Genomic DNA, 12,575 nt, shown 5'->3' on the forward strand with positions numbered 1-12,575 from the left:
GTGACCACTCACAAGGAAAACTTTTAATAGGAGACACACACCCGCAAATGTAGCCACAATATCCAGCTCAACGGCAGGAAATTCAACTAACATGCAGAAATACATTTAACATTACTCAGATGGCATTATCATGGCCCCAACAGCCCTGGAGCTATAATCTTCCATGGAGTGTTTGATCACATACACTGTATTTACAAGACGAACCTTTAATTATGTTCTTAATCACATATTCACCCAATTTCATTTCAAGGAAATCAAACAAAACATTAAAACCAACTTGGTAGGAGTCTATTCCATGTATCTAATTATCTGTACACTGGAAAATTGTGCTAATTACACATCCCACAATGCCCATCATACCATCGAATCACAGCACAGGAGGAGGCCATTCAGCCCATTGTGCCTGCGCTGGTTGTTTGAAAGAGCCGTCCAATTCGGCCCACCTCCTCGCTCTTTCCCCAGAGCCCAGCAAATCTGTCCTTTCCCAGTATTTATCCAATTTCCTTTTAAAAGTTACAATTGAATCTGCTTCCGCCGTCCTTTCAGGCAGCGCGTTCCAGATCACAACAACTCGCTGCTTCATACTGATGGAATACTTTCAGAAAAAGGTTGATAATCAGGCATTGGTGTCTGAATTACTTGTCAACATTGTACCCCACGTCAACATTTAAAAATAGGTTTGGTAGGTGGCTGTAGAAAGGGAATAAAGAAATCACGGGAATAAAGGAATCACGGGAATAAAGGAATCACGGGAATAAAGGAATCACGGGAATAAAGGAATCACGGGAACAGGGCAGGCACATGTGATTAGGACTACTGCTGTGTGAAGGATAAACATCACTATGGACCAAATGACCGGTTTCCGTGTTGGTATTTCTATGTACTACTTCATTGTTCTGCTATAATAAATAAAAATATAGCGGTATACAATCTCCTGACTGCTTTTGGGGGTTTGACAGAATACTCTCATGAGATTGTGTCATGCTGAAACCAAATGGCCAGTTTACTGCTGTGTGTCATACCCTGCAAAACAGAGACATTTTGCTGTATTGAATAATGCAATAGTGGGTAGATGACATATAAAGACCTGGGTAACCCTGCATCAAAAGGGTGGCTATAATCAAGTACAGAGTCTTCCTTCAAGAAAAATAAGCTTAGCAGTGTCTCTGTAATGTCATACTTGGATATTTGTGTTACAAAATGTCTAGGAGGCCCTACTGGGGCGGACAATGGTTTATGAAGTCAAAAAAAATTATAACCAAGACTGAAGTCACAATAGGTAGTAAACACAATCAGTTTGATCATATAGTTGCCACCTTGACCACTACCAAATATTTTTGTTGGTCACTTTTTTCTTTTAAAGGTGTAAATAAAAATTCTCCCCTTCCCTTAAAGGTCTTTCAATGCAATACAGCTTCCCTGAATGACAAGGTGGGAAGATGACCTGCTCCCAGTGCAGCTCTATGGATGGCCCAATGTGAAATACATGAAAATGGCACAGGGCGCTTACTGCTGTGCTCTTCAGCCCTTCACAGTGGAGACTGGCAACTATGTCAGCAACTATAGACACAAACCTTCATTCTATCACCCACAGCCCATTCCTCCATCCACAAGTTAATTTCCAACATGGAAAGTGGATTTCTAACTGCTGGAATCCCTATATTAGAATAATAAACAAGTACCCAAACATTACCATAATCCTCTCCTCGCAGGATCTCTGGAGCAATGTAATTGGGAGTACCACAGAAAGTGCTGGTTGTGTCTCCAGGCCTCAGACCTTCCTGTAAGTACAGTGAGGGGTCAATTATAATCATAATTCAAGAGAATACACTGGTAAAGTTAACCAACGTGTTGTTTTTCCCCAATCGCTGTCACAATCTTTGAAGATAATGCATCCACGAGAATGAAATAAATGCAGCAGATTTCATTAATGGTGTCCACTGCCCTTTTTAAAAAAATGCTGCAGGAAAATGCTCCCAGTCCTGGAAAATGCAATTCATTTTCAAAGGCTGTTCAGGTTCCGAGCTACCTTCTCTTTCTTTTCCAGCTAAAGTGTGGGTCACAGACTGCAAAGGGTCCCTACCAATGCTACTCCACAATAAAAGGGATGGGGAGGAACAGAGAAATGCTGCTAGGCCAACCAGATCACAGTCCTCCTACTTTCTGATTTCCCAAGCTGGATCATGCCACTGCTGTAGTGTACCAGCAAAGAACTGGAAGAACATGCCCAAAGCGGTCAAGTGGCCTTACATCAAATTCAAAAACGGAACCCTCTACGTGTACATCTCAAGCACTGGACCAGCCTGAGCTACCACCTTCTCGGTTTATACTTCAAAATGATTTGTTCAGCATCTACTTGTACGATTTATTCGTATCATATGAAAACTCATGCAGGGGGACAAATCAAGTGTAAGGGCTGCTGACCAACAATAAAAATGTGCTGGCGCTCTCAGGATAGGGGTATCTTACCTTACACATTCCGTAGTCTGTTAGTTTAATGTGTCCTTCAGAGTCCAGCAAGACGTTGTCCAGTTTCAAATCTCTGTAAATGATCCCATGTTCATGAAGGTAGTTCAAGGCCAGACTGATCTCAGAAGAGTAAAACCTGCCACAAATGGAAAAAAAAGTTCAAGTCTCTTGTAAACAAAAAATGGGCAAAACGAAAACACATTTAGCTAGAAACAGAAGTCAGTTTCATTTGTCTATCTCGACGGTCTTTAACCAATGAGTATAACAACACTGAGCAGTGGCTGGATAGTCGTCCTCTTCCCTGCAACCTCTGCGCGTTGAAATCAATACCGTGTCCAACTCATTCTTTCTCAGTTAAAAAACCTCTAGTGCTCGAGTTTAAGTCTGAAGTCATTTCATTTAAGAATGGAATACAGTGAACCCCATACAAATGGACGCCCCAAAACATGGGCACTTATTGACAGCCCCAAGTAACTTGCATTTTGATAGATACAAGCTGCACCGTGAAACCACGGACACTCGCAAATTATCAACTAGAGACAACCTTCAATGCACCAAGTCCATTTACAACTTAAAACACAGGACACGCAGGTAAGTGCAAGGTGGCAGCGGGTGGGAGAAATGGCTTTTGTGGAATGGGGATCTTTTTACCCAGCATCCATAGCTGGCAGAGGAACGGCTCTATCTTTGGGATTGAATGCTCGCACGGCTCTGTCCCAGGGGTAGAGTGGTTTCTCTGCCGCAATGGATGCTGGGTAAAAAATCCCCATTCAGTTTATATTCATGTGCCCGTTACACTGGGCCCCACTGTGTAATTTCCCGCCTCCAGCCTGTTGATGTCGTCGCCACAGAGCCAGGACTGGCTGTTCGGGAGTCTGGGGAACAATGAGCACGAGCAGTGGTACAGGGAACAATCGAGGTTCGGGAGTCAGAGGGAGCTCAGGAATTGGGGGAAGCTCAGTTGTCGGCAATCGGGGGGGGCCTCAGGAGTTAGGGGGAGCTCAGGAACAGCGATTGCAGGGGGCGGTCTCAAGAGTCAGGGGAGCTCAGAAATTGGCAATCAGGTGGCCTTGGGAGGAGCTCAGGAGTTGGCAATCAGGGGGCTTCAGGAGTCAGATTCAGGGAGAAATGGAGACTGGGGGCTCGTGGTCAGGTGTCACGTGATTGGACATCACACGATCAGATGTCATGTGATCACACGATCATAGATACATAGATACATAGAAGATAGGAGCAGGAGTAGGCCATTCGGCCCTTCGTGCCTGCTCCGCCATTCGATGAGATCATGGCTGATCCTTTAATTCAGTATCCCGTCCCCGCCTTCTCTCCGTAACCCTTAACCCCTTTTGCCCGTAGAAATATATCTAATTCCCTCTTAAATATATTTAATGAGCTGGCGTACACTGCCCTCTGTGGCAATGAGTTCCACAGGTTCACCACTCTCTGAGTGAAGAAATTCCCCCTCATCTCTGTCCTAAATGGTTTAGCCCTTATCCTTAAATTATGTCCTCTAGTTCTGTTCTCACCCGCCAAGGGAAACATTCCTTCTGCATCCAGTCTGTCTAGACCTGTCAGAATTTTATACACTTCTATGAGGTCCCCTCTCAATCTTCTAAACTCCAGTGTGTACATCCCTAAACTACATAGTCTCTCCTCATAGGTCATTCCCGCCATTCCTGGTATCAGCCTGGTGAATCGCCGCTGCACCCCCTCCATGGCAAGAACATCCTTCCTCAGATGAGGCGACCAAAACTGTACACAGTACTCGAGGTGTGGTCTCACCAGTGCCCTGTACAGCTGCAGCAAGGTATCCCTGTTCCTGTATTCTAACCCTTTTGCTATGAAGGCCAGCATACCGTTTGCCTTCTTGACCGCCTGTTGCACCTGCATGCTCGCCTTCAGTGACTGGTGTACAAGAACACCCAGGTCTCTCTGTACTTCCCCCTCTCCCAATCTATTGCCATTTAAATAATAATTTGCCCTCCCGTTCCTGCACCCAAGGTGGATAACTTCGCACTTGTCCACATTATAGTGCATCTGCCATTTATCCGCCCAATCGCCCAGTCTATCCAAATCGCTCTGGAGCTTCCTGGTCTCTTCCTCTGAGCCCACCCCCCCTCCTAGTTTAGTGTCGTCTGCAAATTTGGAAATGCTGCATCCGACTCCCTGATCCAGGTCATTAATGTAAATTGTGAACAGCTGGGGGCCCAGGACAGATCCCTGTGGTACCCCACTTGTTACTGCCTGCCATTCAGAAAATGAGCCGTTTATTCCAACTCTCTGTTTTCTATCTGACAGCCAGTTCCCTATCCACGCCAAAACTTTCCCCTTTATCCCATGAGCCTCAATTTTCCATGCTAATCTTTTATGTGGGACCTTATCGAAGGCCTTTTGGAAGTCCAGGTACACCACATCTACTGGCTCTCCCCCATCTATTCTACCAGTTACTCCCTCAAAAAATTCCAATAGATTAGTCAAGCACGATTTACCCTTTGTAAATCCATGTTGACTCTGTCCTATCCTGTCCCCATTTGCTAAGTGCTCCGCTATTTCATCCTTAATGATGGACTCCAGCATTTTGCCCACAACTGATGTAAGGCTTACAGGTCTGTAATTACCTGCTTTTTCCCTACCCCCCTTTTTGAATAGTGGGGTAACGTTAGCTACCCTCCAATCCATCGGCACTGTTCCCGAGTCTAATGAATTCTGAAAAATCATCCTTAGTGCATCCGCTATCTCTAGGGCCACCTCCTTCAGTACCCTAGGATGCATGTTATCAGGCCCTGGGGATTTGTCCACCTTCAATCCCTTTAGCTTCCTTAACACCATATCCTTAGAGATATTGATTTGCGTCAGTTCCTCCTTTGCCAATGTCCCTATTTTTCCCGATATCCCAGGGAGGTTTTTTGTGTCTTCCTTCGTAAAGACTGACCCAAAGTATGTATTTAGTTGATCTGCCATTTCCTTATTTCCCATTATATATTCCCCCGTATCTGACTGCAATGGACCAACTTTGGTTTTCACCAGTCTTTTCCTTTTGATATATTTATAAAAGCTTTTGGAGTTAGTTTTTATATTTTCCGCCAGCTTGTTTTCGTAAGCTATTTTGCCCCTCTTGATCATGCCCTTTGCCCTCCTTTGCTCTATCTTAAACTGTTCCCAATCTTCCGCTCTGGCGCTTTTTTTGGCTATTTTATACGCCCTATCTTTGGATTTTATGCTGTCTCTAATTTCCCCTGTTATCCACGGTTGAGTCACCTTTTTAGATTTCCTTTTATGCCAGATTGGTATAAACAATTTTTGCAATTTTGTCATTCTATCTTTAAATGTTTGCCATTGTTTATCTACCTCCAGTCCTCCCAGGAACGTTGTCCAATCAGACCTACTCAGTTCCCGTCTCATGGCATCATAATTCCCCTTGTTTAAATTCAGGACCTTAGTCTCTGAGTCAATTTCTTCGCTCTCCATTTCGAGTGAGAAATCGATCATGTTATGATCGCTCTGACCCAAGGGTCCCCGTACAACAAGATTACTGATTAGTCCCTTCTCATTGCACAGTACCCAGTCCAATATAGCCTGTTCCCGAGTTGGTTCCTCGACATATTGATCCAGATAACCATCCCTTAAACACTCAAGGAATTCCTCCTCCTCATTATTTTTACTGATTAGGCTAGTCCAATCTATATGTAAGTTAAAGTCACCTATGATGACAGCTGTGCTCTTATTGCACGCTTCTCTAATTTCCCTCGTGATGCCCTCCCTAACCTCTATTTTACTATTTGGAGGCCTATATACCACTCCTATTAATGTTTTTCGCCCCTCGCTATTTCTTAGCTCCACCCATATAGATTCTGTATTAACTGAGTTAATATCCTTCTTTTCAATTGCATTTATCCCCTCTTTTACTAGCAATGCTACCCCTCCTCCCTTTCTTTTTTGTCGATCCTTCCTAAATACTGAATACCCCTGTATGTTAAGCTCCCAGCCCTGCTCACCCTGCAACCATGTTTCCGTAATCCCAATTAGATCATAATTATTAACCTCTATTTCCACAGCTAATTCATCTACCTTGTTCCTGATGCTTCTCGCATTAAGGTATAAAACCCTCAGGCTTTTTTTATGCTCACATTTTTTATGAATTAGTTTGGCCCTTTGTTTTTTGTTCCTCACCCTTTTACCATTTATTTCTGTCTGCCTTTCACTTTCCTCTATTTCACTACATAGGTTTCTAGCCCCCTGCCATACTAGTTTAAATGCTCCCGAACTGCTTTATCAAAAATTACCCCGAGAACATCAGTTCCATCTCTGCACAGGTGTAGACCTGATCAAACCTCCAGGAATACCTCCAATCAGAGTTAGCGACCCTAGACATCTCACTCCACCTGTATGTCAGGTACTGATGAGCTGCTAACAGCCTCCTACCCGCCGCCCCACCCCTTCAAACATGAGCAGCTGCAGCACAGGGAGGGAGGGGATCATGGACAGGGGTCTGCAGGACATGAATCCCAACCCCCAATTTGGCTGGGATCTCCCAGGCACTGCGGCCCTACAGCAGCCACCTCGTGCTGTGCAGGCTGCCAACGTAGCAGATCCCAGGATCGGGACATCCCTCCCTCAATGGGAAACGACCCCCGGGATGGCAATGAACTGGGAAACCCAACAAACAGAAAACAGAATGCTGGTGGGGGCTCCAGAATTAGGCACGATCCCTAGTGAGGGCGGAAAAAAGGAACGCTGCAGGAGATACAGCCAATCCCGGAATATTTGGCTCAACTGGTTTATTGCACATATCATGACCAGTTTGAAAATAAGGACACCTGCAAATATCGGACACCTGATAGAAGTCCCTTCAGTGCCCTAATTTACAGGTTTCACTGCAGTTCTGAAACAAACAGAAACCACAGCCCAAGCCCTCGAACGCACCTGGCATGCTCTTCCGGGAGCTTTCGCTGCCTCTGCATATGGAACATCAGATCTCCACCATTCACATATTCTATGACGAAAAACAGCCTGCAACCAAATAAGTGAAATCAACCATTAAACCAGACACAATTTCTTTATTTACTAGATTTACAAAATCTTCAACTCCACAATTATTATTATTATTTTTTTATAAAAGAGAGCTGCTCCTAGAAGGAAAGTTACTTTTATTATTTATTTAAGGATTTACTGGGAAGGTAAATTAAAACATATACCCAAAGGCTTGGAATCTGTGGGAAATCATTTCTATGTTTTACTCCAAATTATCAAATGCTTCATCCCAACACAGAAACGTTAAAAACAGCAATGAAACTTAGCACTGAGATCCTTTAAAATCACTCACCCCCATCAGGGCTGCCTCCTTTGACAAATCAAACTAGTATAAAAAACTAAATTCACCGAAGGAAGAAATGCTGGGGTCAGGGGTTATTTCCCAGCCACTACTGCTGTCGACAGGTGGTTCAACAGTAGCAAATCACTCGCCTAGAACACAAATACGAATTAGGAGCAGGGTGACCATTCGGCCCCTCGAGCCTGCTCCGCCATTTAAGAAGATCATGGCTGATCTTCTACCCTCAACTCCACTTTCCCGCCCGATCCCCATACAGTCCAAAACTCTATCAATCAGCCTTATACTGAACATGGCAAATGAAGGACAAGAAAGGAGGTGCACAAGGAAATTAAACAGCAACACAACTTAAAAAACATTGCATTTACAGTCTTTTGATCCCCCCCCACCTCCCCAAACCAGCCAGTTTCTTCCTCCTCCTCAAACACAGTGAACCATGCGGAGGAATGATCCCACATGTGCCTACAAACACCCGGCATCTCCTGCAAGTGGCCATTTTACACGTGGGCTTAGACGGTAAGTGTCTGTGAGCGAATCGACTGTAGGGCGCATCATGGCCGAGTGCAATATTGCCCTCGCCGGACATCCCCACATCTACACTTTACAGTAGCTAGCGATCAGCAGTGGAAGCCATGGGTCAATTTTATTTTTTCTCTCCCCATCCCAGGGAAGCTGGAGCGAGTTGTAATATTGTTACTACCTCCCTGGTTAATAGTGCAATCCAGGCGTCCATTCTGGGCTCGTCCTGTGTGTGCACCACACTAGTAACCCGCTACAGCAGCAGGGAAGCTACGTAGTTAAGAAAATCTGGAAGTAGCACCCCCTTTCAGTACAAAGATTCCAAGTTCCCGGCAGCTTTTCCTTCTTTCTTTAAAATTAGAACCATTCTGTCCAATGTGCTCTCTCTTCCAGTGTACCTTCTTCGTGCAATGAAGCATCGGAGAATCCCTCTTTAAAAGGGATTCCGAATGTCGTTCGAATCTGCCTTGATCACTACTTAGAGGCAACAATTTAAGGCCATCAGGCACACCCAAAGCGAGGACTTCAAACATACTAGATTATATATTCCAAGAACAATTTGGTCACTATAATGATGACAGAAGCCATCATAGATGGCATGCCCTATTTAAATTACACTATCAAGTTCCTCCTACTAGTATACTCAGTTCACAACAGTGAAATCTTGAAATACAATAGCCTGGCCAATATTTATCCCTCAATCAACATCACAAACAGATTATCTGGTCATTATCTCATTGCGGTTTGTGGGAGCTTGCTGTGCGCAAATTGGCTGCCGCGTTTCCTAAAACAGTGACTACACTTCAAAAGTACTTCATTGGCTGTAAAGTACTTTGGGGCATCTTGTGGTCATGAAAGGCGCTATAGAAATGCAAGTCTTTCTTTCTTACAGCTGGATACAAGTCAATAATTAGGAAGTTAGGATTAGGAATGAGTCAGGCAGAACATTTCTGCCCAAAGGGTAATAAAGTTGTGAAATAAGTTACCAGGAAAGGTCACTGAAGTCAGCAGTAGAAGTTTATTCATGCGATTATTAGCTACAAAAATACGAAATCCTATTGAAAAAGGTCAGCCTTGCCTAAAACCTGTATGTACATCAGTCTAGACTACAGTAAACGGTCACAGGAATCACTCAATCCAACAGCTTTCCTGAGCAAAGCACACATACACAGACTGGTTGAGATCTCATTTCACATATTTACACGGTAACAAAGCCAAGACATGGCTTTTGGAATCTTAGCTCACCTGCTCTCGGTCTGGAAGCAGGAATGCAGTCCGACGAGGAAGGGGTGATTTGATGCCTGTTCAAACACATGCTTTTCTGTCTGCACCCAATCAATATCCTGTTAAAACAAAAGCAGATTAAATAAACAAACTTCAGATCAGGCAAAATTCATATTTCATTTCCAATCAAAAATAACATGTTAAATGGAGGAGTTTTCAGAACAGCCCCCTCCCTCCAAAAGCAGACAGATAGTATTGAGATCTAAAGTTAATATAATTTAATTTTAGCATGGTAAAACAGTGTGTTGAAGCATTAATACACAGGCCACATCAAATCAGAAATCTCACATAAATTACAAAAATATTCACAAAAAGGTGAGCATGGTAAAGCCATTACTGAAATAATAAATCATCTCAGTCATAACGACACAGGAGGCCGCCATTCGGCCCATCGAGTCCATGCCAGCTCTCTGTAGAGCAATCCAGTCAGTCCCGTTGCCCCGCTCTATCCCCGTAGCCCTGCAAGTTTATTTCCCTCAAGTGCCTACCCAGTCTCCCCTTGAAAACACTGAGTGTCTCCACTTCCACCAGCAGCGAGTTCCAGCTCCTCACCACTCGCTGCGTAAAAAAGTTTTTCCTCACATCCCCCCTGTATCTAAATGAATATTTTCATTTATTTAACATCTATGCAAGAGAAGAAGAATGGGTAAATAACAGCTAAAAATAAAGTGGAAGTTCATAAAGAGAAACGACAACAAAAAACACAACGAATAAAGGGAAGAAAGAAAAAAAAAGGGGTAATGAAAAGGTGGAGGCAATTTCCCACGCACAGACTAGGATCGTATTCCTTGGAATTTAGAAGGTTAAGGAGTAATTTGATCGAAGTTTTCAAGACATTAAGGGGAACTGATGGGGTAGATAGAGAGAAACTATTTCTACTGGTTGGGGAATCTAGGACTAGGGGGCATAGTCTAAAAATCAGAGCCAGGCCTTTCAGGAGTGAAATTAGGAAACACTTCCACACACAAATGGTGGTAGAAGTTTGGAACTCTCTTCCACAAACAGCAATTGATGCTAGATCAATTGTTAATTTTAAGTCGGAGGTTGAATAGCTTGTTAACCAAAGGTATTAAGGGGTATGGGCCAAAGGGGGGTATATGGAGTTAGGTCGCAGATCAGCCATGATCTCATTAAATGGTGGAACAGGCTCGAGGGGCTCAATGGCCTCCTCCTGCTCCTATGCTCACCAGTCAGAGACCATTATCCACCTCCGGTATAAACATCAGACATGTGATTCATGTCACAGGGTGGTGCCTGTAGACACTGGCTTGTACAGAGGAAAAATTCAAAACATTGTTCCAAAAGTAACAACTTAAACATTCTTCTGAGGGGTTTTCTCTGAAACCCATAAAACCTCTTGAACGAGACCAGTCAAGTTCTTTACATTATTTATTTAACTGTGACCAACTTTGACCCATCACTGCAGAAGGTTCCACAATGCCCCCGTTCAGAGCCGCAAGCTCACTTACATGTAGTGACCACTCTACACAAGTATAATTTCGCCTTACTGCAAATCAATCTAAGGTTCTCTGATTTACACTGCAGCAGACCAGAGACTGGGCAGACTCAAGTGCTGCATAAGAATTCAAAGTGATCAGGAGCTGCAGCCCTAACTTGACTTCTCCATTCCCAATCTCCATTCCCAAATATCAGCCCCTACCACTTCCCTATCCGAGGTCAACCAGAGGTTTGCATGAATGCCTGGAGACGGGGCTTTGGGAAAGAAAGGATTCAAGAAAGACGTCAACAAGTGATGCAAGTTAATCACGCAGTTGTTCCACCCCTCCCCAGACGGTAGCTGTCTACCTCAAAGATGGGATCCAATTAGCCACGGCTGATAATGAGCACCCGACACTCGGCATCTACTACGAATTTAAACCAGATGCAGGAAAGGGAATTTTTCTTTCAAACTGAAAATCGAAAGCTCATGCCTTGGATTTCATTCCTATAGCATGTTTTACAGTGGAGTTGAATCTACTTTGTATTCACTCTCACGCTGTCACAGAAGCTACAGTATTATGCACCGTGCCAATATGATTCAACGGCTTGAAGGCCAGGAGAAAAAAATGGATTCTTTCCAAACAGTAATTAAAAGAAGCCGTTCAGATTAGTGACTCCTCTTGGTACAAGAAGATATCTGTACGGGTGTTTTCCCATGGCCAGAAAGTTGTCAGGAAACCCAGAATGTTATTCAGCTTTGCAGAGATACACTGGGCACATGGCCACGATGTCCTTGGTAATTTTGATCCCTGGCGCCCTCGCAAGCTGAACCCAAGAAAGACGCATAAAACCTCCTTTCTTTCCAGCATTGGCAAGCAACTGAACTTTTGAAGATTTCTTCCACGAAAACCTTTTGAAGATTTTAAAAACACTTTATATTTCCAAGAAAGAACTTTCATAACATTCAATTTACGAAGCGTCATCAATTCCCAGTTCTACAATTTTTACATTTTCAAAATCTAGCAATTACAACAAGATTAAATGGTTCTCACCTCATCGTCGTTAACCAGTTCCTTCTTCACAACTTTCATTGCGTAAATGCGTTCCGTCTTTTTCAGTCGGACGAGGAGGACTTTGGCGTAGCTGCCTCTCCCGATGACACGGATTAGATCAAAATCCGGAACGCCTAAACTGGAGGGAGCTTTTCCACTTTCCCTGCTGCTCATGGCCTGTGAGGATAAACAGCACAGTCAATATCAGCTCGTTCTTAAATGCAGCAAAATCATGGATCTGAGCAAGGCTCCGAATAAGTTGGAGGCAGCAGGCCAATTCAACGGCCTCTTTTGCAGAGAGCCTCATCTACATTTGCAATGTGTATTCCGAGCACAAACCGCCCTCGCCAATATAACTCTCAATAAATCTACCAACCCACTAATCAACAAAAACAGTCTTTAATCTTTATTAGACTGTTTAAAGTAAAATCTAGTCTGATCCAATACAACTGCTTTGGTGAATCTACATTTGATACGGTAAC

General features: G+C 43.7%; 1 protein-coding gene across 1 annotated transcript in view; it reads right to left on the bottom strand.

Annotated features, from left to right (window-relative positions):
* Nucleotides 1-12,575, bottom strand: part of prkci (protein kinase C, iota) — a 125,574-nt gene that overhangs the window by 28,673 nt on the left and 84,326 nt on the right. Inside the window, exons 10-14 of the mRNA XM_085989658.1 lie at nt 12,094-12,270; nt 9,563-9,660; nt 7,393-7,479; nt 2,470-2,605; nt 1,694-1,781 (exon numbers count right to left, since the gene is read on the bottom strand). Of these exons, the coding sequence (XP_085845784.1) occupies nt 1,694-1,781; nt 2,470-2,605; nt 7,393-7,479; nt 9,563-9,660; nt 12,094-12,270 (586 nt within the window). The remainder of the gene's footprint in view (nt 1-1,693; nt 1,782-2,469; nt 2,606-7,392; nt 7,480-9,562; nt 9,661-12,093; nt 12,271-12,575) is intronic.

The sequence above is a fragment of the Somniosus microcephalus genome, chromosome 6 (genome assembly GCF_052327205.1).
Source record: "Somniosus microcephalus isolate GS21.2 chromosome 6, FLI_Smic_1.0, whole genome shotgun sequence".
NCBI lineage: Eukaryota > Metazoa > Chordata > Chondrichthyes > Squaliformes > Somniosidae > Somniosus > Somniosus microcephalus.